The 26,801-nt window shown below is 42.4% G+C and overlaps 2 protein-coding genes across 3 annotated transcripts in view; both read right to left on the reverse strand.

Annotated features, from left to right (window-relative positions):
* Positions 1 to 763: 763 nt before the first annotated feature.
* The window catches only part of LOC141271711 (uncharacterized), a 254,208-nt gene continuing 228,170 nt past the window's right edge, over positions 764 to 26,801 (reverse strand). The window contains exon 7 of the mRNA XM_073681800.1: positions 764 to 2,241. Within this exon, the coding sequence (XP_073537901.1) occupies positions 1,034 to 2,241 (1,208 nt within the window). The 3' untranslated portion in view covers positions 764 to 1,033. The remainder of the gene's footprint in view (positions 2,242 to 26,801) is intronic.
* Positions 4,263 to 26,036, reverse strand: LOC141271712 (gastrula zinc finger protein XlCGF66.1-like). Of its 2 annotated transcripts, XM_073681801.1 has the most exons (7): positions 25,944 to 26,025; positions 8,141 to 8,288; positions 5,240 to 5,389; positions 4,931 to 5,110; positions 4,724 to 4,847; positions 4,542 to 4,640; positions 4,263 to 4,342 (listed from the first exon to the last, which is right to left on the reverse strand). In XM_073681801.1, the coding sequence occupies exons 3-6, from the start codon at positions 5,315 to 5,317 to the stop codon at positions 4,627 to 4,629; spliced, it is 396 nt and encodes a 131-aa protein (XP_073537902.1). In that variant the 5' UTR covers positions 5,318 to 5,389; positions 8,141 to 8,288; positions 25,944 to 26,025; the 3' UTR covers positions 4,263 to 4,342; positions 4,542 to 4,626. The 2 variants fall into 2 exon arrangements, with proteins under 2 accessions (XP_073537902.1, XP_073537903.1); XM_073681802.1 differs by lacking the exon at positions 8,141 to 8,288 and having other exon boundaries at positions 25,944 to 26,036.

A 26,801-nucleotide genomic window follows, 5' to 3' on the forward strand; every position in this document is an offset into this window, starting at 1 on the left:
GCAGTTCGTCCCCATCTGTTTGCCCCCAGGTACATTTCACCCCTATTAAGATTCGCCCCCGCACATTTTGCCCCCGGACGGAGGCGAACTGGGGGAGATATGTGCGGGGGTGAGATGTGCGGGGGCAAAACATCCTGGGGGCCAAATCCTGGGGACGAAATGTGCGGGGGCGACCGGCAGGAGGAGAACTGCTGGGGTCGAAACATCCAATACCAGTTACGGAGATCTGCTTGGGGACTTATATGCAGCATTCTAGAATTGTGTATATAAAGGCCATACAGGTGGTGGTCGTACTTTATATGGGGAAAACCAGGTGACCGGTTCCCTTTAAGCAGGTTTTCATCTATGCAGCTTGTACAAGTGAACTACATAGTTTCAAAAATGCTTTACCTGTCTAAGCCAGTACCTTTTATATGGTTTACACAGATGCATCATGGGCTTTTCCTGCCCTATGAGTAAAATGAAAGGCTAAAATAAAATGTGGAAACTTAACCAGAGAAATATTTTATTGACACTCAGAACAGGTTTAAAAGGAACAAATAACCATTACCACAGAAATCTCAAACTTTTACTTGTAGAAATATTGTCAAAAGAACATTTTAACATATATAGAAACAATTCTAATTTTATAAAAGTGCATTTTATTAGCATTGAAAACTTTATGCCTTTGCTTGTTTCATTTAAACACATGTCTGATGTATTGTAAAACTGTGTAATAAGCTGTTGGTGCATAAGGGCAGGATTGTGGGTAGGGTCTTTGGCTTTGCCCCGACCCCTCGGCCTGCCTCCAGTATCTGATGTTTCGGTGTCCTGGAACTGGGATTATGATGCCTGCTTTGGATAGCGAATCAATAGCCTTGAAAAAGCCGGCAATGAGGGAAGGAGTCTTAGTGGGGTGGGTCTCGAAAACAAGGGAGCATGGAAAATTCTATATTGTAGCTGTAGGAGACAATGTCTCTGACCCAAGCGTTGGTGGATATAGGTGTTGGTGATGTAGGTACGAGGTGATTTTAGTTGTGCAGCTAGGGCCTTTCTAGTCTGTACAGAGACCAGTTGGGTGTTGTTGCAGCGTTCTCCCCTGCGTGGGTTCTCCAGTGGCTACCAAAATGCGTTTTCTGATTAAAACATTTCGCACATTTTGAACATGAAAAGGCTTCTCACCTGTGTGACTTCTCTGATGTTTATTAAGAGTTGATTTCTGTACAAAACATTTCCCACATTCTGAACATGAAAAAGGCTTCTCTCCTGTGCGAGTTCTCTGATGTGCATTAAGATGTGATTTCTGTACAAAGTATTTCCCACATTCTGAACATGAAAAAGGCTTCTCTCCTGTGTGAGTTCTCTGATGTTTATTAAGAGTTGATTTCTGTACAAAGCATTTCCCACATTCTGAACATGAAAAAGGCTTCTCCCCTGTGTGGGTTCTATGATATGTATTAAGAGTTGATTTCTGTACAAAGCATTTCCCACATTCTGAACATGAAAAAGGCTTCTCTCCTGTGTGAGTTCTCTGATGTTTATTAAGAGTTGATTTCTGTACAAAGCATTTCCCACATTCTGAACATGAAAAAGGCTTCTCCCCTGTGTGGGTTCTATGATGTGTATTAAGAGTTGATTTCTGTACAAAGCATTTCCCACATTCTGAACATGAAAAAGGCTTCTCCCCTGTGTGGGTTCTCTGGTGCTTAACAAAATTAGATTTATGGTTAAAACATTTTCCACATTCTAAACATGAAAATGGCTTCACCCCTGAGTGGGTTATTTGGTGGATAACAACATCTGATTTATGGTTAAAACATTTTCCATATTCTGAACATGAATAAGGCTTCTCTCCTGTGTGAGTTCTCTGGTGCCTAACAAGATCTGATTTCTGGTTAAAACATTTCCCACACTTGGAACAAGAAAATCTATTCTCTGCTGTGTGAATTCTTTGATGTTTAAGAAAAGACTTTTTGAGGGGAAAACTATTTCCATATTCTGAACTTGAAAATGGCTTCTTTGCTTTAGGAGCAATTCGTTTTTTAATGCTTATTTTGTGACTTTGATTTTCCTTAGTAGTCAGTAATGAATCAGAAGACAGGACCTGTATGAAAGGATCAGATGACAGATCTTTGCTGTGAAGGGATGATGGTATATCTGGAGTAATGTCATTCACTTCAATTGTATCCTGTGGGATCTCAAGGTCATCTGATCTAAAAATTGAAGATATCAGCTGTCCCTCTGATCTCCTGGCACAGTCATCTGCAAAAGAATAAAACAAATTAATATTTTTGAATAAATATCCTTGAATTTTATATTTTTGAACATTTCTACTTAAACTGTCCATTAAAATGGCAAGCTATGTAAAAAAAAAATATGATTAATTATTCACCAAGACAATGACAGTTCACAGTCCAATAGAGTACTTCATAGCATGAACCAGTGGAGCATGGTGTTCAACTGTTTGTTCATTCTGCCTCCCAAATATGGAATAAAAAGCCACCAAATGATGTTATGTAGGCAAAAATAATACCAATAAAAACTTCTACTCATCCCACAAAAAAACAAGTCCCCAACTCAGGTCCATCATCTGTCAATGGAAAAACAGAGGTTTCCACATTATTAGTGGCTCAAAGGCTCTTGAGAAACAACATGGCTTCCATAAACCAATCCAGCAATATCCGCTCTCCCAAAGTCAGATCTCCCCCTCACTTCTGAGCCTTGCAGTGTGCCAAACCACATTTAGCATCCATGTATTTAACATTACTATAGTGAGAAGAACCCAATTAATTTACGGTGTGTGTCTCCTGGAGCACAATCTGGGCACTCTGTGTTGGGTAATAAAATGGCATACTTGCAATTTTCACTCTCCAACATCCACAGCGTGCTAATTTCTGGAAAGTGGCTGTAGAGTCAAAATAGTCACTATTTCTAAAGATTAATTCTTTGAGGTTTATAATTTCCAAGACGCAGTCACTTTGTGTGGATCTATAAAAATGAGTAACTAGTGATGAAACCTCTCTGGGGTAATTAGAGTAGGGGGCTCGGTGGATCTTGGCAATCTAAACTATCGTAAGGGACAATATTTTCTGTCAGATGAGTTTCAAGAAGAAATATTACACATTCAAAGAGAACTTTTTTATAATAGAGCAGAGCTGAGGTGTCTTAAATTTAGACCTTGGGCATTGGGAAGAAGTAATGGAGACCTACTTTTAAAGACTACCAGGGAGTTACAGACTCAAATAAGTGAGACAGATCCCACCACAATCAAAGTATCATAGAGAATGAACCTGTAAAAAAAGATATAGACTAAAAAAATGTTAGATACCCAACAACGCATGTATGAGGGGAGAACTCCTACACTAAACTGGAGTTGTACTCATTTACGGTGGACCATTGGAGCAACTATGAGTCCTGACCAGGAGAGTAGAGAAAGTATTAGTGCTCCTCATTTCAGGAGAGATTGTGCAGTAATCTGAATTTATTAGGATTGAAAACATAATGGAATTTATGACGTGGAGTGAATCCATGAAACCAGGGCTGGAGCCAACACATCTCCTGCAGGCATGAATAAATGTATATTATAGCCATCAGCCACGCACAGCTTAGAGATATATCATGGCACAGGTGTAATGTTTTTAGTATAGTTTATCGCAATCTTATTTGAAGTTAGTTGGTTTTAAAAGAAACTGTAAAGTCAGGATAAAGGGAAACTCTGTTGTTATTGTACAGAAATTCACACTTGGCCCTCACTGCACATTTAATGTTGTAGATCATAAAAGTGACGTTTGGCCAGAAAGACTGGACCTGGTCTTGTAGGGACCATATGAGCACATTCAGCAGCACAGAAGGGAGAGAAGGGAGATTCATCCAATAAGATATCAGGGTTCTAGGAAGCCAACAGCATCATCACCCTCCACTTTCTCTAAGAGGTCCATCATAATGTTTTCCTTCAAGTTATTTTCTAACTTGTCAGCACATTCTACGTACGCTGTCATTTTACTTTGTAGTTTACAGATCTGGGCAGGTAACGGTCAGTATCTTCTAATCCCAGGGGGTAGGTGGATCTTACTGATTGTAAATTCTATAGAAAAGGGCTTTCAATACCCAAAGTCATTTGAACAGTTTTGAGTGGAGGAAAATGTTGTAGTCTAGAGGCAAAATGGTGATCACACGATTGTGATACTGCCGGACTACATCACCGATAAAGCAGCCACAGCCGGTGATTGAGAAGAATCTGTAACTTCACTGCATTTAGTGGTCAGTACTCACCTGGGTAGTCATATGTGGGAATCTCCTCTTTACACCGCTCATCACCCCTCACATATGTCTCTATAGTATTAATATGGGTCAGATCTTCACCCTGAAACAAATATTGTAAAAGTCACAGACAGATGAGAAGTCCCATCTATGATCAGCTCTAATCCTGCCATCTCCACCGTTCTCATTATACAGGTATAAAACATACAATAATGGTGGATTAAAAACAAGACTGAGCACAAGACCTTCACAGCCATCTACACATCATAGGAGAGATCTCATGACACCTTCTCTCCATCTACCTGGTGATCCTGAGGAACATTGGGATCTTCTTGTTTACAGTCCTGTGGAAGAAGAGGATGGGGACATCTCTCTGGTGTTGTCCTCTTACCTGGATAGATCTGGAGGAAACACATACAGGGACTGAATTTATTCTTTACATACAGATAATTATAGGCCGTGTGTATTTAGTCTTGTCTATTACCTGGTGATGTGAGGGGCTGGGGAACCTCCATCATGACGTCCTTGTACAGATCTGTGTGTCCTTCTAAATACTCCCACTCCTCCATGGAGAAATAGACGGCGACATCCTGACACCTTATAGCAACCTGACACATACAATGATACCGTCATCCCCCCGATCCCTTCATAGCGTTACTGTATAATGTCCCAGCATTCCCAGCAGTGTCACCTCTCCAGTCAGCAGCTCAATCATCTTGTAGGCGAGTTCTAGGATCTTCTGGAGATTGATGTCCTTGTGCATCAGGGGGTGAGGTGGAGGTCCCGTGATTGGGCTCAGGGGTCTTCCCCATCCCTCAGACACAGGGTCCTGACAACGCTCACAAGAGGTCTTTTTCCCTACTGTGTAATCCTGGTTATGGAGAGACACATTAATAAATCTCACTACAGACATTTCCTGAGTCCTCACCTCTCCAGTTCTGTCCATCTGTTATTCCCATAGACAAGAATGATGTAATGTGACGTCATCAGAATCTCTCACCTCTCCAGTAAGCCGGAAGAGGATCTCTAGGGTGAGGTGGAATATCCTCTCCGTCATCTTGTCTCTGTCCATATCCATCCTTGATGGATAAAATCAGGAAAATTCTCTTTTATAGAAGATCTTCACTGAGGGATCTGATATTGTAAAGACCTGAATGAGAAAAAGATGAGCCGATGTAACATCATAAAGAATCCTGTGTAATAATACAATTACTGGAGATAATAAGGGAAACATATGAGATTTATTATTTTACAGTATTTAGTTTCCTTCTTTACATCTACTAATAAAACCTATATACACTGCTCAAAAAAATAAAGGGAACACTTAACACAATGTAACTCCAAGTCAATAACACTTCGGTGAAATCTACCTGTCCAGTTATGAAGCAACACTGATTGTGAATCAATTTCTCCTGCTGTTGTGCAAATGGAACAGACAACTGGTAGAAATGATCGGCAATTAGCAAGATACCCCCTATAAAGGAGTGGTTCTGCAGGTGGTGACCACAGACCATTTCTCTGTTCTCATCCTTTTTGGCTGTTGTTTTGGTCACTTTTTCATTTTGCCATTGCTCTCACCCCTAGAAGTACAGTAGCATGAGGCGGTGTCTACAGTACAACCCACAGAAGTTGCTCAGGTAGTGCAGTTCATCCAGGATGGCACATCAGTGCGAGCTGTGGCAAGAAGGGTAGCTGTGTCTGTCAGCACAGTGTCCAGAGCATGGAGCAGTTACCAGGAGATGTGGAGGGAGTAATAAGAGGGCAACAACCCAGCAGCAAGACCGTTACCTCCTCCTTTGTGCAAGGAGGAACAGGAGGAGCACTGCCAGAGCCCTGCAAAATGACCTCCAGCAGGCCACAAATGTGCATGTGTCTGCACAAACGGTTAGAAACCGACTCCATGAGGGTGGTATGAGGGCCCAACGTCCACAGAAGGGGGGTGTGCTCACAGTCCAACACCGTGCAGGACGCTTTACTTTTGCCACAGAACACCAGGATTGGTAAAGTTGCCACTGGCGCCCTGTGCTCTGCACAGATGAAAGCAGGTTCACACTGAGCACGTGACAGACGTGACAGAGTCTGGAGACGCGGTGGAGAGCGATCTGCTGCCTGCAACATCCTTCAGCATGACAGGTTTGGCAGTGGGTCAGTAATGGTGTGGGGTGGCATTTCTTTGGAGGGAAGCACAGCCCTCCATATACTCGCCAGGGGTAGCCTGACTTCCATTAGGTACCGAGATGAGATCCTCAGACCCCTTGTGAGACCATATGCTGGTGCGGTTGGCCCTGGGTTCCTCCTAATGCAGGACAATGCCAGACCTCATGTGGCTGGAGTGTTTCAGCAGTTCCTGCAAGGTGACGGCGTTGAACCTATGGACTGGCCCGCCCGTTCCCCAGACCTGAATCCAATTGAGCACATTTGGGACATCATGTCCCACTCCATCCACCAACGTCACGTTGCACCACAGACTGTCCAGGAGTTGGCGGATGCTTTAGTCCAGGTCTGGGAGGAGATCCCACAGTAGACCATCCGCAACCTCATCAGGAGCATGCCCAGGCATTGTAGGGAGGTCATACAGGCACGTGGAGAACACACACAATACTGAGCCTCATTTTGACTTGTTTTAAGGACATTACATCAAAGTTGGATCAGCCTGTAGTGTGTTTTTCCACTTTCATTTTGGGGATGACTCCAAATCCAGACCTCCATTGGTTAATAAATTTGATTTCCATTGATGATTTTTGTGTGATTTTGTTGTCAGCACATTCAACTTTGTAAAGAACAAAGTATTCAATGAGAATATTTCATTCATTCAGATCTAGGATGTGTTATTTGACTGTTCCCTTTATTTTTTTGAGCAGTGTATTTTAGGCCACAGACAACAAGTCGTTTCTTCCTTGGAATCTGCAGCTGAATACGTTTCTCATAGACCCATCGTCCATAACGCTAATTCTTGTCTCATTTACCGACACTGGAATCGGCATTAGCAATACTGCAGGAGATATTCATTACACATGAAATGAGAAATAACTACTTCATCATGAGGATGACATCTTCATCTTCTACTACGGCTCAAGAAACATATTTGGCCACAGTCCGTCACTGACTACATCACCACCGGCCGCTATATGAATGTTTCCCGTTTCCCCTGGACTTTAATCTTCTATCACGTTAGATCTCATTTCCGATTCACACACAGAAGTTTCAGGCTTTTATAAAAGCTTTTTTGTTTGCACAAACACCATGGACAGAAATTATTTGATACCCAAGTCTACAAGTACAGTGTTTATGGGGTTTATGTCTGGCCTTAGGCTTTTCTATATTACAAGAAAAACACCTGAAAAAAGCAGATTTTAAAAAGTTTCAAAAGAAAATTGGAACCAACAATTCTTGTAAAAACAAAAAAAAATGCAATACGCATAAGACACATTTCATTTTTTTTTAACATGTTAAACATTTGTTTAAAAAAAATGTAACTCTTTTGGGCACCAGAACATAGATATAGCGAAATCTCTCCAATTCCCTGGACGCCAAACCGGAGCTATCAATCCATAAACTCCATAACTTATCATATTTACAGATGACATGTCTTTTTTTTCCAAGTTTACTAGCCAATTAACTTTGTCTATAAATTCTGACATCACAGGTTCCTGATCTGCTATCCATTTTTGGGCTATTAATTTCCTTGCCATATACAACATACGTGCCACCGCTATTTTGCCATGCTCATCACTAGTCCTATCTTCAACATATCCCAGTATACATAGCAATGGTGAAAGTTCTGCATTGAATAAGGACAAAATATGAAGCATGTCTGCTGAGTAAGTGTTGCATCTAGTACAATGAGGACTTGAACGAAATCCTATGTTATATAAGAATTGAAGTGTCCTATATACTGTACCTGATGTATCACGTTGTGGTAAATCGACTCACTTGGTTGCTCATAGAGGTACACAGGAACACTGTCTCTTTAAAGCTTCTGCTGAGTTTATTAAGAGCACTGCGTAAACTACAGCAATGTTAGCAAAAACAAACACGGACTTCCTGGCCTAACAGGAAAAGAAAACATAACCATAATGTATGGCAAAGTCCTTGTTGCTATGGGTAACCATCTGCTTCAGAAACAAAACAACCCAAGGTTTAGCTTTCCTTAACATGCACACCACAGCTCCAGAGCTTTCATCTCCAGGCCCTCTACCAAATGCTCTGAAAAGGCTGTGATTTTATCCTCTGAGTCCCTCCCTTTCTACACGTGTTTAATCACCTTAGCACTAAGATGGCTGATTAATCCACTTGTGTGCTGGAACCTTTTCCTATGTATAATTACTGCAGCTATTAATCTCAGTGCTGCATATCTCCCCTCTAGTACTTTGCCAGTGACCTTGTCACAATGTATAAATGAGACAATTGGGATTCGCTCAAGGATAATTGTGGGACATTTTCCAATATATCTAGCCAATGATTTTCTTCTATAGGGCCTACCACACTCTCCCATTTTGTCTTTGATCACATAGGATGGTTTGTCAATATTATATCCAGAAGAATATTATAAAGTAGTGAAATCAGTCCTTGAGACCGATGTGAACTAGCTATTTTCTGTATTATTGTGTTTTGAGGTACCCCCACATCCAGAACAATGCCTTCTGCCTTATGTGTGTGCCGAAATTGTAAATTTTTATAGAATTTATTTTGCAACTGTGAAAATCCCTTAATCAAATCACCTATTAACACTTGATTAAATCTATTTAAACCCCTAGAACTCCAGGATTCCAGGATTAGAATCCCACCAGTTGGTATCGATTTGGAAGCCATGGAGTGTTCCATAATGAAGTAAATTGCAAAACACCTTCTATACCCTGTAATTTTTTTTCATCGACCCCCAAAGTTTGTGAATTAATAGAATAGTGGGTATTTTACCTCCAAGTGTCCAAAATGTATGCGCCTCCAGCACTTCATAAAGTTTATCTGATTGGAGATAATGTTGTAGCAACAAACGATGAGCTTCCCTGTCCCATGGTCATTCCATCTCTGAATATGTTGAAGCTGAGATGCCACATAATATACCCATGGATTTGGGACTGCAAGGCTTCCCATTGTTTTGTTTCTTTGTAGTATATCCAGCTTAATTCTCGTTGTCCGTTTGCCCCATATTAATTTTCTAAACTCCTGGGTAGCTTTCAAGAAAAATCTCTGATTTATCCATAATGGGGAGTTGTGTAGAACATACAGCAACTGTGGCATCCAGATCATTTTGACCAGATTAGCACGGCCCACAACCGATAAAGGTAGCTTGGACCAAGCCCCCAGTTTACCTCTAAACTTTATTAATATTGGGTCAAGATTCTCATAATCATTTATTTTTGTATTTTTGCCATTATGTTAATGCCTAAGTACTTAAACTCAGAGACCACCTGTAACCCCAAGTTAGTATAACGGGAAGCATTTTCATCTATATTATCCAATGGAAGTATAACTGATTTGCTTCAGTTTATCACCAGACCCGAGTATTTTCCAAATGTTTCTATCATTTCTATTGCTATAGGAAGGAACTCAGAAGCTCTAGCCAAGAACAGCAAAGTGTCATCGACATAGAGAGCAACCTTCTCTTTTCTATTCCCTCTACGGAACCCAATTACTTCTGGATTCTCCCTAATAATTGCTGCCAGGGGCTCAATGGCCATTGCAAAGAGCAGGGGAGACAGTGAACACCCCTGCCGTGTGCCCGTGCTCAGTCCAAAGTCCAAGGTGAGATGCCTATTTACTCATATTCTAGCCACCAGCCTACTATATAGTAATTTAAGCCATGAGATGAAACCATATCCCATGCCAAACTCTTCCAACACCACCCAAAAATATTCCCACTCAACAGAATCGAATGCCTTAGCGGCATCAAGCGAGCGTACAGGTCTATCCCCATCGCAATCCACCGGTTAAGAAAAAATCTTCGGATATTGACAGTTGTGGATCTATCAGGCATGAAGCCTGACTGGTCAGTATGGATTACTGTAGATATTACTGTGTTCAATCTAGAAGCCAAAACCTTCACAATGATCTTGATATTTATTTATTTTACTCACTTATATAGCAGCATTAATTCCACACCACTTCATAGGCATTATCAGTTGATAAAGATATGGACCTCTATGAATCGGGAAGTAAAGGATCTCTGCCTGTCTTAGGTATAACATCAATCACTGCCTCTTGCATTGAATGAGGCAGAGCTTCCCCCTTAATTGCATCCTGAAAGGTAGCCAGTAAGTGAGGAAGTAGGATATTCCCAAATTTCTTATATATTTCCGTGGCAAGCCCATCCAGCCCTGGCGACTTATTTGCCATAGAGGCTACCGCCATTTGTAATTCCTCCAACTGTAAAGGACTATTCAGATATTCTTGATCTTTACCCGAGAGTGTCGGCAGATTAATTTCCTTTAGATAGGATAAATTTGCTCTCTATTGAATTGCAATTTAGATTTATATACAGGTGCATCTCACTAAATTAGAATATCATCAAAAAGTTACTTTATTTCAGTTCTTCAATACAAAAAGTGAAACTCATATATAGAGTCATTACAGACAGCGGGATCTATTTCAAGTGTTTATTTCTGTTAATGTTGATGATCATGGCTTACAGCCAATGAAAACACAAAAGTCATTATCTCAGTAAATTAGAATACTTTATAACAACAGCTTGAAAAATGTTTTTAAAATCCGAAATGTTGTCTTACTGAAATGTATGTTCAGTAAATGCCCTCAATACTTGGTCAGGGCTCCTTTAGCATCAATTACTGCATCAATGCAGCGTGGCATGGAGGCGATCAGCCTGTGGCCCTGCTGAGGTGTTATGGAAGCCCAGGTTGCTTTGATAGCAGCCTTCAGCTCGTCTACATTGTTGGGTCTGGTGTCTCTCATCTTCCTCTTGACAATACCCCATATATTCTCTATGGGGTTAAGGTCAGTCAAGTTTGCTGGCCAATCAAGCACAGTGATACTGTTGTTTTTAAACCAGGTATTGGTACTTTTGGTAGTGTGGACAGGTGCCAAGCCCTGCTGGAGAATGAAATTTCCATCCCCAAAAGCTTGACACAAACAGCAAAGCCTCACTAAGAAGAATTAAAATTCCCCCCAAAATTCAAGAAAAAAACACAGCAGTGTTTACCTGCCCAGATCTTCAAAACCAAATGCACTACCAGGGTGCAGCAAACCCACATAAAGATGGCGGCTACACAGGTGCAAAATACTGATGAGACAACCACTCACAACATACCATTTATGGGCAATAAAAATGAAAAAAGCATATACAAAATGGGAGGAATAGAGCTAAGCAACAGTACATGTGAAAAAGACTTAGGTATACTAATAGATCATAGACTGAACATGAGTCAACAGTGTGATGCAGCACCAAAAAAGGCAAATACAATTCTGGGATGTATTAACAGAAGCATACACTCTAGATCACGTGAAGTCATTATCGCACTTTACTCCTCTTTGGTCAGACCTCATCTGGAATACTGTGTCCAGTTTTGGGCACCACATTTTAAAAAAGACATCGACAAAGTAGAGCAAGTTCAGAGAAGAGCAACCAGAATGGTGACCGGTCTGCAAACCATGTGCTATGAGGAATGGTTACAGGATTTGGGAATGTTTAGCTTGAAAAAAAGAAGAGAGGAGACTTAATAGCTGTCTACAAATATCTCAAGGGCTGTCACATTGTAGAAGGATCATCTTTATTCTCATTTGCACAAGGAAAGACTAGAAGCAATGGGATGAGACACAGATTAGATATTAGAAAAAATTTTTGACAGTTAGGGTGATCAATGAGTGGAACAGGCTGCCACGAGAGGTGGTGAGATCCCCTTCAATGGACGTCTTCAAACAGAGGCTGGACAGACATCTGTCTGAGATGATTTAGTGAATCCTGCTTTGAGCAGGGGGTTGGACCAGATGACCCAGGAGGTCCCCTCCAACTCTACCATTCTATGATTTCATGGAGGAGGTGACTGCTTAGTATTTGAATTGCACACAAAAAGGCTTGTATAGGGTGCTGTCAACACTAGGGTAGTGCACAGTATCCGGCTTACAGCCTATTAGTTACGCCCATACTATTAGACTAGACGGGAACTTGTGGGTTGTCTCATCAGTATATTATGGGCAAAAAATAAAGGGTAGTCAGCAGGGGCGAGTGGTTTGATAGTAATTTTAATTACCCCTTTGGAGCAAATTCCTATGACTGTTCTCATTAGGAGTTCAGTTCTTAATACTAAAGAGTCCTATAAGATCTATTGTTTTGGTCAGTTTACATCCAGAGAGCCTTAAAGGCAATCTGTCACCCCTAGGACTTAACAGACCTCTAATATGGGCATACAGGTGATAGAAATGTAAATATATAGTCGAGATAAAAAAGTGCCCCTTGAGTTATAGGAGATTTGCGCATGTGCGGGATCTGGAAGACAAGACTGCACGTCACAGGACACTGTGACTTGCAGGGGGGGGGACGGAGGACACTGTAATTAGCAAAGTAGGCAGGGATTTCTTCCCATCCCCCAAGAATGAGAAAACAGACTGAATAAAGACATTTCAAAGCAACCAGACCTCTAATATGAGGCATTCAGGTATGTATAGATTCACATTTCTATCACCTGTATGCCAATATTAGAGGTCTGATAACTCCCAGGGGGTGACAGATTCCCTTCCATTCACATTCATCTTGGTTTGATGCTACTGTTTTTCCTCTGAGCCAAAACTGATGTGAACGTGAGGTAGAATTTGAGAGGGTCTTCTTGTAAATGTTCATACACAACATGAATACTCAGGGAAATTCATTGACAAGCTATACACCGTGCCTAGAGATAGGATGTAATGAACGGAAAAATAAAAGAGAGAAAAGGAGAAAAGGGAAAGAAAAAAAAATGCTTTAAAGAATTTAAAAAAAAATTAATAATAGGTACCGTGTTTAACAATTGAGTTAGGTCACTGCCAGGCTATGTGGTGACATTTTACATATACTGCTCAAAAAAGTAAAGGGAACACTCAAATAACACATCCTAGATGGTCTCCTGTGGGATCTCCTCCCAGACCTGGACTAAAGCATCCGCCAACTCCTGGACAGTCTGTGGACAGTCAGTTGGTGGATGGAGCGAGACATGATGTCCCAGATGTGCTCAAAAGGATTCAGGTCTGGGGAACGGACGGGCCAGTCCATAGCTTCAATGCCTTCATCTTGCAGGAACTGCTGACACACTCCAGCCACATGAGGTCTGGCATTGTCCTGCATTAGGAGGAACCCAGGGCCAACCGCACCAGTATATGGTCTCACAAGGGGTCTGAGGATCTCATCTTGTTACCTAATGGCAGTTAGGCTACCTCTGGCGAGCACATGGAGGGCTGTGCGGCCCTCCAAAGAAATGCCACCCCACACCATTACTGACCCACTGTCAAACAGGTTATGGTGAAGGATGTTGCAGGCAGCAGATCGCTCTCCACGGCGTCTCCAGACTCTGTCACGTCTGTCACATGTGCTCAGTGTGAACCTGCTTTCATCTGTGAAGAGCACAGGGCGCCAGCGGCAACTTTGCCAATCCTGGTGTTCTGTGGCAAATGCAAAGCATCCTGCACGGTGTTGGGCTGTGAACACAACCCCCATCTGTGGACGTCGACCCCTCATACCACCTTCATGGAGTCGGTTTCTAACCGTTTGTGCAGACACATGCACATTTGTGGCCTGCTGGAGGTCATTTTGCAGGGCTCTGGCAGTGCTCCTCCTGTTCCTCCTTGCACAAAGGCAGAGGTAGCGGTCCTGCTGCTGGGTTGTTGCCCTCCTACGGCCCCCTCCACGTCTCATGGTGTACTGGCCTGTCTCCTGGTAGCGCCTCGAGCCTCTGGACACTACGCTGACAGACACAGCAAACCTTCTTGCCACAGCTCACATTGATGCATCATCCTGGATGAGCTGCACTACCTGAGCAACTTCTGTGGGTTGTAGAGTCCGTCTCATGCTACCACAAGTGTAAAAGCACAACCAACATTCAAAAGTGACCAAAATATCAGCCAGAAAGCATTGGTACTGAGATGTGGTCTGTGGTCCCCACCTGCAGAACCACTCCTTTATTGAGGGTGTCTTGATAATTGCCAATAATTTCCATCTATTGTCTATTCCACTTGCACAACAGCATGTGAAATTGATTGTCAATCAGTGTTGCTTCCTAAGTGGACAGTTTGATTTCACAGAAGTTTGATTTACTTGGAGTTATATTCTGTTGTTTAAGTGTTCACTTTATTTTTTGAGCAGTATATATATAAAAACAAGATTGTAAATTAAAACATTCAAATGCCACATATCACATATACCTAATGCTCGGTTTAAGAGTGAACAAAGTGCCATTATGGGACTAATGTAAAAATAGTTTCAAAATAAAAAAATAAAAAAATAGAGCTAAAATTGATGCTGAAAACTAGATCAGTTTTTCCTAAAGACAATCCTATCTGAGATTGGTGAGTGAACCACATTTTGAAAACAATGAAACGTGATATCATGATTAGCAGGCAAAGAAAATTTGGTGTTGTCATTGCGAAATGCTCATGATATATATATTTTTAAGGCTATGTGCGCATGATGCATATTTAAAGCAGAAATTTCCTGAGCGTTTCTGCATATCCTTGGCAGGGATAAAGCATGCAGATTTTACATGCGTTTTTGACGCGGTTTTGTACATCAATGAATACTTTTTGGAGCTAAATAAAGTTATTTGGTGGGACATTGCTTAAACCTTGGATTACCATCAGAACTGGGGTGAGTATATTGGTTAATTTGAATGATTAAAGAATGTGCCTGTTGCATTTCCAATAAAGTGTTTACACTGTGTCTGTGTGTTTATTTAACTCTTTACTTTACTTTACTTTAATTAAGTTTGGTCATGAAAAGGTCTGATTGACACCTTGTCGTAACCAAACTAAAGAGCTAGGTGTCAGCTAGTCCCATTCACCCAATCTTCATTAGCATTTCTATTCATGTAATTTATGCGGCTGCTGAGAGCTGCTATTTTTAGCCTGGGAAGGTGCCATTTGCAAACATGGCCCCTGGCTATAATTAACATCTCACAGCTGGCTCACTAGCCACTACCTCCACACGATCAGCACTCAGCAGCGATTTGGATGCAGCATATTTTTGTAGCGTCCAAAACTAGGTGTTCTAAAGCAGCACTTTTGTTGTCAGTACATGTGAATCCACTGCATATAATGACACTTCAATTGGTCAAAATCTGCAGCTGAGACTAGCGTGTCTGCTGCAGAAATTGACATGCTGCGGGTGAGTTTGGGTAGGTGGCCACGAACAGGAGCCATTGCAGGTTTGATGCTGCGTGTTTATACAGCATCAAACCCACAGCGTCCAGCTGTTACAGTATAGTGGATGGGAATTCTAGAAATCCCATGTCCACTATGCGTGCATCAGAGGCTGAGAATCACCTGCGGACACTGACATGCAGTGTGTCTTTGAGTACCGCAGCATGTCAAATTCTCTTGCGGAGTCGCCAGTCTGCGCAACAGAAAATTGACCACTAGAAAGTATAGAATGCGGTAAATACGCATGGTTCAGTGAATAGAATAGTATAGAATGCAACGTTTTGGACTCAGCAAAAAATATGCGTCCAAACCGCTGCTACGTCCGGATTGTGGGCACAGAGCCTAAAATCTATTAAAAAAAAAATGACGTGGGCTCCCGCGTCATTTTTATAACCAGCAGAGGGAAAGCCGACCGCTGGGGGCTGATATTAGTAGCTGCGGAAGGGGCCATTAGCCAAAAAAGTTCCCTGGCTATTAATATCAGCCCACAGCTGTTTGTTTAGCCTTTACTGGCTAGATTACAGAAGGACCCGAGAAAAAAGTTGACGTGGGGTCCTTCTATAAAATCTAACCAGAAAAGGCTAAACTAGACAGCTGCGGCCTGATATTAATAGCCAGGGAAGGGTGCATAGATACTAGACCCCTCCGCAGCTATTAATATAGAATTATAGAATGGTAGAGTTGGAAGGGACCTCCTGGGTCATCTGGTCCAACCCCCTGCTCAAAGCAGGATTCACTAAATCATCTCAGACAGATGTCTGTCCAGCCTCTGTTTGAAGACGTCCATTGAAGGGGAACTCACCACCTCTCGTGGCAGCCTGTTCCACTCATTAATCACCCTAACTGTCAAAAAGTTTTTTCTAATATCTAATCTGTGTCTCCTCCCATTTAGTTTCATCCCATTGCTTCTAGTCTTTCCTTGTGCAAATGAGAATAAAGATGATCCTTCTACAATGTGACAGCCCTTGACATATTTGTAGACAGCTATTAAGTCTCCTCTCAGTCTTCTTTTTTGCAAGCTAAACATTCCCAAATCCTGCAACCGTTCCTCATAGGACATGGTTTGCAGACCAGTCACCATTCTGGTCGCTCTTCTCTGAACTTGCTCCAGTTTGTCTATGTCTTTTTTAAAATGTGGTGCCCAAAACTGTACACAGTATTCCAGATGAGGTCTGACCAAAGAGGAGTAAAGACCAATAATGACTTCACGTGATCTAGACTGTATGCTTCTGTTAATACATCCCAGAATTGTATTTGCCTTTTTTGCTGCTGCATCACACTGTTGACTCATGTTCAGTCTATGATCTATTAGTATACCTAAGTCTTTTTCACATGTACTGTTGCTTAGCTCTATTCCTCCCATTCTGTATATGCTTTTTTCATTTTTATTGCCCAGATGTAGTACTTTGCATTTTTCCCTGTTAAAAACCATTCTGTTGGTTGCTGCCCACTGCTCCAGTTTATTTAGGTCTTTTTGAATCCTCTCTCTCTCTTCTCTAGTATTAGCTATCCCTCCTAGCTTTGTGTCATCAGCAAATTTAATCAGTTTACCCTCAATTCCTTCATCTAAATCATTGATAAAGATGTTGAACAATACAGGTCCCAGGACGGAGCCCTGTGGTACCCCACTTGAGACATTCATCCAGCTGGATGTGAAGCCATTTACAATCACCCTTTGAGTCCGATCACTAAGCCAGTTATGAATCCACCTAACAGTTGCCTGGTCCATTGCATACTTGGTCATTTTTTCAATAAGGATGGTGTAAGATACTTTGTCAAATGCTTTGCTGAAGTCAAGATATACTATATCTACAGCATTTCCCTGATCCACCCAGTCAGTGATTCTGTCATAGAAGGAAATTAAGTTAGTCTGACATGACTTGTTAGTTATAAACCCATGCTGACTCTGGTTAATCACTTCATTCTTATCCAGGTACTTACATACATGTTGTTTAATAATTTGTTCAAAGATCTTTCCTGGTATAGAAGTCAGACTCACCGGCCTATAGTTCCCTGGGTCCACCTTCTTCCCCTTTTTGAAGATAGGAACAACATTTGCTCTTCTCCAGTCTTCTGGGACTTCTCCTGTTCTCCAAGAATTTTCAAAGATTATGGAGAGTGGTTCTAAAATTTCTTCTACGATCTCCTTCAGTACTCTGGGGTGTAATTCATCTGGACCTGGAGACTTGAACTCATTTATGTTAGCTAAATATTCCCTCACAATCTTTCTGTTTACAGATAACTTGGATTCTTCTATTCCTTTAAAAGGACAGTGAAGATCAGTTGATGTTACATTTTCTTTCTGAGAGAAAACAGATGCAAAATAGGAATTAAAAAGTTTGGCCTTCTCAACATCCTCTCTTACCATTTCTCCATTTTCATCCTGTAAAAATCCTATAGCATCTTTGACTTTTCTTTTACTTTTGACATACCCCCAAAATCCTTTTTTATTGCTTTTGACATCTCTTGCAAGCCTTAATTCATTGTCAGCTTTAGCTAACCTGATACATGCCCTGCAGGATCTGCAGACTGCATTATAATCTTCTTTAGATATGCTTCCCTCTTTCCATTTAATAAACATTTCTTTCTTTCTTTTTAGCATGTGTTTAAGTTCTGTGTTCATCCATCCTGGTTTCCTTAAATGCTTCCCATTCTTCCTACTTTTCGGGATTGTTAACGATTGTGCTTTGAGAATCTCATTTTTAAAAATTTCCCATCCTTCCTGGACATTTTTGTCCTTAAGGACATCCAGCCATTGGATCCCTCCTATTCTCTTTCTGAGTCTCTTAAAATCTGCCTTTCTAAAATCTAACCTTGAAGTTTGAGTCTTCACATGTCTTCCTCCTCTAGTTATCCAAAATTCTATAATAGCATGATCGCTGCCTCCTAGGGTCCCAGCCACTTTTACCTCCTCAACCATTTCCTCCTTGTTTATAAGGATTAGATCCAAAGTAGCAGATCCCCTTGTTTTCTCCCCTACCTTTTGGAAGATAAAGTTGTCAGCAAGAGAGGATAAGAATTTGCTTGACCTGTTAGTTTTACTTGAGAGAGATTCCCAACAAATGTCTGGATAGTTGAAATCTCCCATGACCACTACGTCATATTTTTTGGAGAACTTGGTCATTTGATACATAAAGAGTTCATCCATATCTTCAGCTTGCCCAGGTGGCCTGTAGTAAATGCCTACAATGGTGTCCTTTCCGTTGTTCTCTCCTTGTATTCTTACCCAAACAGTTTCCACAGAACTCCCAGTCTCTGAAGCTTCAATCTCTGTGCAGATATACGCTTTTCTAACATACAATGCGACACCTCCTCCTCGTTTATCAAGTCTGTTTCTTGCAAATAAGTTGTATCCTTTTAGCCTTTTATTCCAATCATGTGTATCGTCCCACCAAGTTTCAGTGATTCCAATGACATCATATTTCTTTTCCTGCGTTAGTAGTTCTAATTCTCCTTGTTTGTTGCCCATGCTTTGTGCATTTGTATAAAAACATTTTAGTTTGTGATTGGTTTCTCTTCCTCCCATATTTTTATTATTTAAATTGTTTTGTCTTTGTTCTTCCTTTCCACTTCCAGTAGCAGAGATCTCAATAGTATTTGTCAGCTGTATGGCTTTTTCTGGCCTTTTGCTTCCCTTCCCACATTGTTCTAGTTTAAAGCTCTCCTGATGAGTGCAGCAAGGCAATTTCCAAATACATGTTTTCCAGTCTTCGCAAGGTGCACCCCATCTCTAGCAAGTAGTCCATCGTATAGGTAATTCATTCCGTGATCCAGAAATCCAAATCCTTGTTGACGGCACCATCGACGTAGCCAGTTGTTCACCTGTAGAATCTTATTCCACCTCATTGTTCCATGGCCATCCACTGGGAGGATGGATGAGAAGACCACCTGCGCTCCCAATTCTTTCACTTTCTTGCCCAAGTCTTCAAAGTCACTGCAGATGGTTTCCAGGTCCTTTCTTGCGGTGTCATTTGTCCCCACATGTATTAGCAGGAATGGGTAGTGATCTGTAGGTCTGAAGAGTCTTGATATCCTGTCAGACACATCTTTAATTTTTGCTCCTGGAAGACAGCACATTTCTCTTGAGGTTATGTCTGGTCTGCAGATAGCAGCCTCTGTTCCTCTTAACAGGGAATCCCCCATGACCACCACTCTCCGTTTTTTCTTCACAACATTCTTCTTTCTCCATCCAGGAGGATTCTGAGGGCTTACAAGGTTATTCATTGCTGGCAAAGTCTTATTTTGCTGTATTTCTTCATGGTTCTCCTGCGTGAGAGCCTGGTACTGGTTCCTGAGCAGTATGGGTGCTGACTGCCTCTCGATCCTCCTGCTTCTGTGGGTCACATGCTTCCATTCCTCTGTTTCCTCAGGTGCAGTTCGAATTTCTTCTCTTTCTGAATCATGAAGAGATAATTCTGCTCTGTCTAAGAACTCTTCACCTTCCTTAATGATTTTCAAGGTAGTTAACCTCTCTTCTAGATTTCGCAACTTTTCCTCCAACAGGGACACAAGCTTGCATTTCTGGCATGTGAAGTTTGGCTTTTCCACTGGCAAGTCTGTGAACATGTAGCAGGATATGCAGCTCACCAAATGGCTCCTGGACTCTTCCATGTTCTTACTGTTAATGTTCTGAAAACAGTGAAAAAAGCTTAAAAAAAAGCTTCAAAATGCGCGCGCCGGTAGGCGCGCGGTTTACCGATGTCCTCTTTTCAGCTCCAACAGCCAAAATCCAGTGTTCTTTGAGCTCACGGAGACTCTTCACTTACCCCAAAATACAGTGGGAATATGCAAATTATCTCCTCAGGACTCCTCCCCTGGTTTATCACCCCTCAGCAGTCCCAGAAATTGCGCATCCATAAGATGCGCCAAATCTGGTGCTTAGCCTCCGCTCTTCCCACTGCTCTGTAGCGGTGGCGAGTGGGGTAATGCGGTTGGGGTTCACGTCAGGGGGTTCAATAATGTACTACGCCTGCGCTACTTCTCATGCGCTAGAGGTCAGATAATGTCCATCCCCTAGTGTGCATGTTCGGAAGTGACGTGCTTTAGACTGAAACACCAAAGAAACTGATTGCTGCCGCTCCACTCGTACCCGTTTACTGTGCATGCCCTTAGTTATACGTTCCACGCCAGAGTGCATCTTGCATCATTGTCTATGATTGCGCATAACCGGATGTGTGCGATCCACGCTGGAGATCATCAAAAGTCTCCTACCTGCGACTGCGCATGTCTGCAAGCATGCGTTCCACGCCAGAGCGCATAATGGATTTGGATTGCATTCCACCAATATAGAAAGTCTTATCTCTGAGATCAGCGTCATGGGAGACTAAAAACAAGTATTGCACATCGTCCCATCATGCAATAGGCATGTAAATATACTAGATCACTACAAAAAATATGGGATGATAGCCCACAGTATATTCCTAAAAGGCTAAATGCAAAAGTCAAGGATGCTATAGGATTTTTACAGGATAAAATGCTAAAGTGGTAAAAAATAATGCTGAGAAGACCAAACTTTTAAATTCCTATTTTGCTTCTGTGTTCTCTAAGAAAGCAAATGTAACATCAATTGATCTTCTCGGTACTATTGAAGGAATAGAAGAATCCACACTATCTATAAACAGAGAGATAGTGAGGGAATACTTAGCTAACATAAATTAATTCAAGTCTCCAGGTCCAGATGAATTACATCCTAGGGTACTGAAGGAGATAGAGTAAATTATTAAACCACTCTCCATAATCTTTGAAAATTCATGGAGAACAGGAGAAATCCCAGAAGACTGGAGAAGAGTGAATATTGTCCAGATCTTCAAAAAAAAGAAAGAAGGTGAACCCAGGGAACTATAGGCCTGTGAGCCTCACTTCTATACCGAGAAAGATATTTTAACAAATTATTAAACGACATGTATGCAAGTATCTTTATGAGAATGAAGTGATTAACCAGAGCCAGCATGGGTTTGTAACTAATAAGTCATGTCAGACTAACTAATTTCCTTCTATGACAGAATCACTGACTGGGTGGATCAGAGAAACACAGTATAGTATATCTTGAATTCAGCAAAGCATTTGACAAAGTATCTCATACCATACTTATTAAAAAAATGACCAACTATGAAATGGACAAGGCAACTGTTGGGTGGATTCATAACTGGCTTAGTGATCGTACCCAATAAGTGGTCATAAATGGTTGCACATCCAGTTGGAAGAATGTCTCAAGTAAGGTACCACAAGGCCATGTACTGGGCCCTGTGTTGTTCCACATCTTTATCAACGGTTTAGATGAAGGAATTAAGGATAAACTGATTACATTTGCTGATAATACAAAGCTAGGAGGGATAGCTAACACTAGAGAAGAGAGAGAGCATTCAAAAAGATCTAAACACACTGGAATTGTGGGCAGCAACTAAAATAAAGTTTTTTAAATGCAAAGTCCTACATCTGGGCAAGAAAAATGAAAAAAGCAAATACACAGGGGCTAAGTAACACATAGGGCTAAGTAACAGCACGTGTGAAAAAGACTTGGGTATATTAATAGATCACAGACTGAACATGAATCAACAGTGTGATGCAGCAGAAAAAAAAAGGCAAACAATTCTGGGTTGCATTAACAGAAGCATACAGTCTAGATCACGTGAAGTCATTATCAGAGCTGTGAAGTCGGTAAGCCAAACCTCCGCCTCCAACTCCTCAATTTCCATGCCACCTCAATGATACAAAAGGCGAGGTCTCCGGTTTCTCCTCGATGTACACTGTTCATTTGTCTTGCTAATGGGGTGTCGCGACTATGGCGTATATCGCCCAAATGGTCCCCCATCCTCCTCCTAAACTCCCTCTTGGTTTTACCTACATTATCTAGGGGGCAGGTGCATGTGGCCATATATACAAGTCCTGAGGTTTTACAGTTGGAATAATCCCTCTGGAAAAAGGTTTTAGCCGTAGAGCAACTCGATTTACTTGGTCTCAGCCAAGTAAATGTAAAATGTTCTCCACATCTAAATAAACCACAGATTCTTTGATCTAGTCAAGTCCCCTGGGGTCCAGGTTTTTTATATAAACTATGCACTAAATGGTCCCTAATTGACCAACCCTTTCTGAAAGTTATTGTGAAAGTAGATCCCACAGCACCCCAAGTCGACCACAAGTATATACCAGTAATATAACTGATAAATAGACACATATACCAGAAATAATAAAATAGTCACATTTATTTCATACTTAATATTAAAAACAGAATACATAAAAATAGGAAAAAGGGAAAGGTGATAAAGACACTCACAAAGAGAGTACACTGGGGTGAGGTATTCTAGACCTATCAGAATAACAAATATCACATGCGAGGAAGTCAGATGACACTCAAGTGTATATATCCACAAACAGTGGAAAGTGCATAGTGCTATTCAATGAAACATGATAAGTATATAAATATAATCATACCCATAATATATAAATCCAAGTGGATAAGTAATAAATAAATAAATAAATATATCATGAATATTGCACTGCAAGAGTAACCATGACCAAACAGATCAATGTAACAATAAGTAAATGAATAGGTACTGGATGCAGGACTCACACATGAGACACCACATGCTCCAGGGTTAGTACCTATTCATTTACTTATTGTTACATTGATCTGTTTGGTCATGTTTACTCTTGCAGTGCAATATTCATAATATATTTATTTATTACTTATCCACTTGGATTTATATATTATGGGTATGATTATATTTATCATACTTATCATTTATATATATATATACTCTCTTTGTGTCTTTATTACCTTTCCCTTTTTCCTATTTTTATGTATTCTGTTTTTAATATTAAGTATGAAATAAATGTGACTTTTATTATTTCTGGTATATGTGTCTATTTATCGGTTATATGTGTGTGATTGACACATTATCCTATTTACTCATATGGATTTGTTGTAAGTATATACCAGTGTTTTCTGAGGATATTAAAGAAGTTGTGCACTACTTTATATTCCCCCCCCCCCCAATGTATCCCCCCGGGGCCCCTAAGGTATTTACAAAAAGTCTTATGTTGCTGATAATGCCTGTGAGCGGCGCTATCACTGGCCACTCACAGGCAGCACGTGACTCCCCACTGACGTCACGACAAGTGAGGCGTGACTGAGCGCTGGGCTCCCCGTGGTGGCTGCTGGGTTGTGGGCGGGGTTACCCCCCCGCATCACACCCAGCATCCACCACGCGCTTTCCCAATGAATAGGGAATGGCAGAGGGCATGGTGGATGCCGGGTGTGACGCGGGGGGGGGTAACCCCACTCACAGCCTGGCATCCACCTCGAATGCGGAACGCGAAAGACAAAGACCTCCGGCTGCTGCCAGCACTTGTCGTGACATCAGCGGATGTCAGAGCCGGCTGCAGCTGGGTTCACGTGATGCCTGTGAGCGGCCAGTGATAGCGCCGCTCACAGGTATCATCTGCAAATTAAGGTATTTACAAAAAGTCTTAGGGGCCCCATTGGGGGGGTAATATAAAGTAGTGTACAACCCCTTTAAAGATATGGTCACTCTGATTGTTGTAAGTTCCTATTACTTGTGTTATCCCATCTTTTCTTGGTCTCTTGGTTTGGAATGGAGGATTGTCTGTCTCTTCCATTTTTCTGCAAATGATCGTGTGGAATCCAAAATGTACTGTGGGTATCTTTTTCCCAAAATCTGGTGTTCATGTCCATTGCCTGTATATTAAAATCTGTGACACTAGAACAGTTCCTTCTCAACCATAAAATTTGTCCCTTGGATATTCCTTTTATTAGGAGGATGGGGTGGTGGCTATACCACTTCAATAGTTTATTAGTGCTTGTAGGTTTATGGTAGATGAGTGTTCCTAGGGTCCCATTCAAGTTCTTTCTAGATTAGTACATCCAGGAAAGGCAACTGGTAATAATTAAACTCCGATGTAAATCTCAGGCCCACTCTATTGATGTTGAGTTCCCTGACAAATTCAAGAAATTGTTCACTTGTCCCGACCAGATGATAAAAATGTCATCAATATATCTATACTTGTACCCCAATACATGGATGCCACAACTTGATCATCCCTGAATATTGTGGTTTCCTCCCACCAGCCCAGGAATAGATTAGCATACGAGAGGGCACAGGGGCTCCCCATCACAGTACCCCCTGAGCTCGTGGAAATACTTACTGTCAAAAAGAAAGTAGCTATGAGAAAGAATGAATTTTAGAAGCTCCTACATGAAGTCATTATGTCTGCTACACTCTATTGATCTTGATTTCAAGAAATATCTTACTCCTCTGATACCATCCTCATGCGGAATATTACTGTACAAAGCCTCGATATGTAGTAAGGCCTGCTCCCCTACATGCATGTATACATGCTCGAGGGTCTACATGTAGGGGAGCAGGCAGAGGGAAAACCATTTCCCAGAGGGATTATTCCAACTACAGGACGTCAGGCGCTACTGGGGGAACATTATACTGTGTGGTGGCATCAGACATGCTGCATAAGGGGCATAATGGGGGCATCATACATACTGCATAAGGGGCATAATGGGGGCATTACACTGTGTGGGGGAATCATACATCCTGCATAAGGGGCATAATGGGGGCATTACACTGTGTGGGGGCATCATACATACTGCATAAGGGGCATAATGGGGGCATTACACTGTGGGGGGGCATCATACATCCTGCATAAGGGGCATAATGGGAGCATTACACTGTGTGGGGGCATCATACATCCTGCATAAGGGGCATAATGGGAGTATTACACTGTGTGGGGGCATCATACATCCTGCATAAGGGGCATAATGGGAGCATTACACTGTGTGGGGGCATCATACATACTGCATAAGGGGCATAATAGGGGCATTACACTGTGGGGGGTATCATACATACTGCATAAGGGGCATAATGGGGGCATTACACTGTGTGGGGGCATCATACATACTGCATAAGGGGCATAATGGGGGCATTACACTGTGGGGGCATCATACATCCTGCATAAGGGGCATAATGGGGGCATTACACTGTGTGGGGGCATCATACATCCTGCATAAGGGGTATAATGGGGGCATTACACTGTGTGGGGGCATCAGACATACTGTATAAGGGGCATAATGGGGGCATTACACTGTGTGGGGGCATCATACATCCTGCATAAGGGGCATAATGGGGGCATTACACTGTGGGGCAGTAAAGGGGTCCTGTACTATGAGAACAATACGTTTCCTCCCTTCCTGTCTCCATAGTTGGGTCGTATGTATCTATTACAGGAAACAGAACAAAAACCTTATGATTCTTATAAAGGGGCAACACAAGACCCCAAAAGAGTCCGTGCTGAAGGGGTTAATGCCCCCTGCGCCCAGTAATGGGGTCTCCACATACCTCCACCTGCAGAGCCGCCACCACATATATGGCTGCTCTGTGCGCACAGGAGCTGTGATGAGGTCACAGGAGGGGAGGAGTCAGGGGTCACATGATCAGGTGCCTCAGTGGATGCAGGACTCTGCTGTGCTGGTTGTCATGGTGCTGGATGAGCTGAAGTTTATGTGTGGGGTCAGGAGGGGTTTACAGTGTGGATGTAGCAGAGCCGTCTGTGTACGAGGTGTACGGAGCGGAGCCGCGTGTGTACGAGGTGTACGGAGCGGAGCCGCGCGTGTATGAGGTGTACGGAGCGGAGCCGTGTGTGTACGAGGTGTACGGAGCAGAGCCGTGTGTGTATGAGGTGTACGGAGCAAAGCCGTGTGTGTACGAGGTGCACGGAGCGGAGCCGCGCGTGTACGAGGTGTACGGAGCAGAGCCGTCTGTGTACGAGGTGTACGGAGCGGAGCCGCGTGTGTATGAGGTGTACGGAGCAAAGCCGCGTGTGTACGAGGTGTACGGAGCAGAGCCACGCGTGTACGAGGTGTACGGAGCAGAGCCGCGCGTGTACGAGGTGTACGGAGCAGAGCCGCGTGTGTACGAGGTGTACGGAGCAGAGCCGCGTGTGTACGAGGTGTACGGAGCGGAGCCGCGTGTGTACGAGGTGTACGGAGCGGAGCCGTGTGTACGAGGTGTACGGAGCAGAGCCGCGTGTGTACGAGGTGTACGGAGCGGAGCCGCGCGTGTACGAGGTGTACGGAGCGGAGCCGCGCGTGTACGAGGTGTACGGAGCGGAGCCGTGTGTGTACGAGGTGTACGGAGCAGAGCCGTGTGTGTACGAGGTGTACGGAGCAGAGCCGTCTGTGTACGAGGTGTACGGAG

This window comes from Phyllobates terribilis, unplaced genomic scaffold (assembly GCF_046119375.1).
Source record: "Phyllobates terribilis strain yellow unplaced genomic scaffold, ASM4611937v1 Scaffold_5__5_contigs__length_657084704, whole genome shotgun sequence".
Classification (NCBI taxonomy): Eukaryota; Metazoa; Chordata; class Amphibia; order Anura; family Dendrobatidae; genus Phyllobates; species Phyllobates terribilis.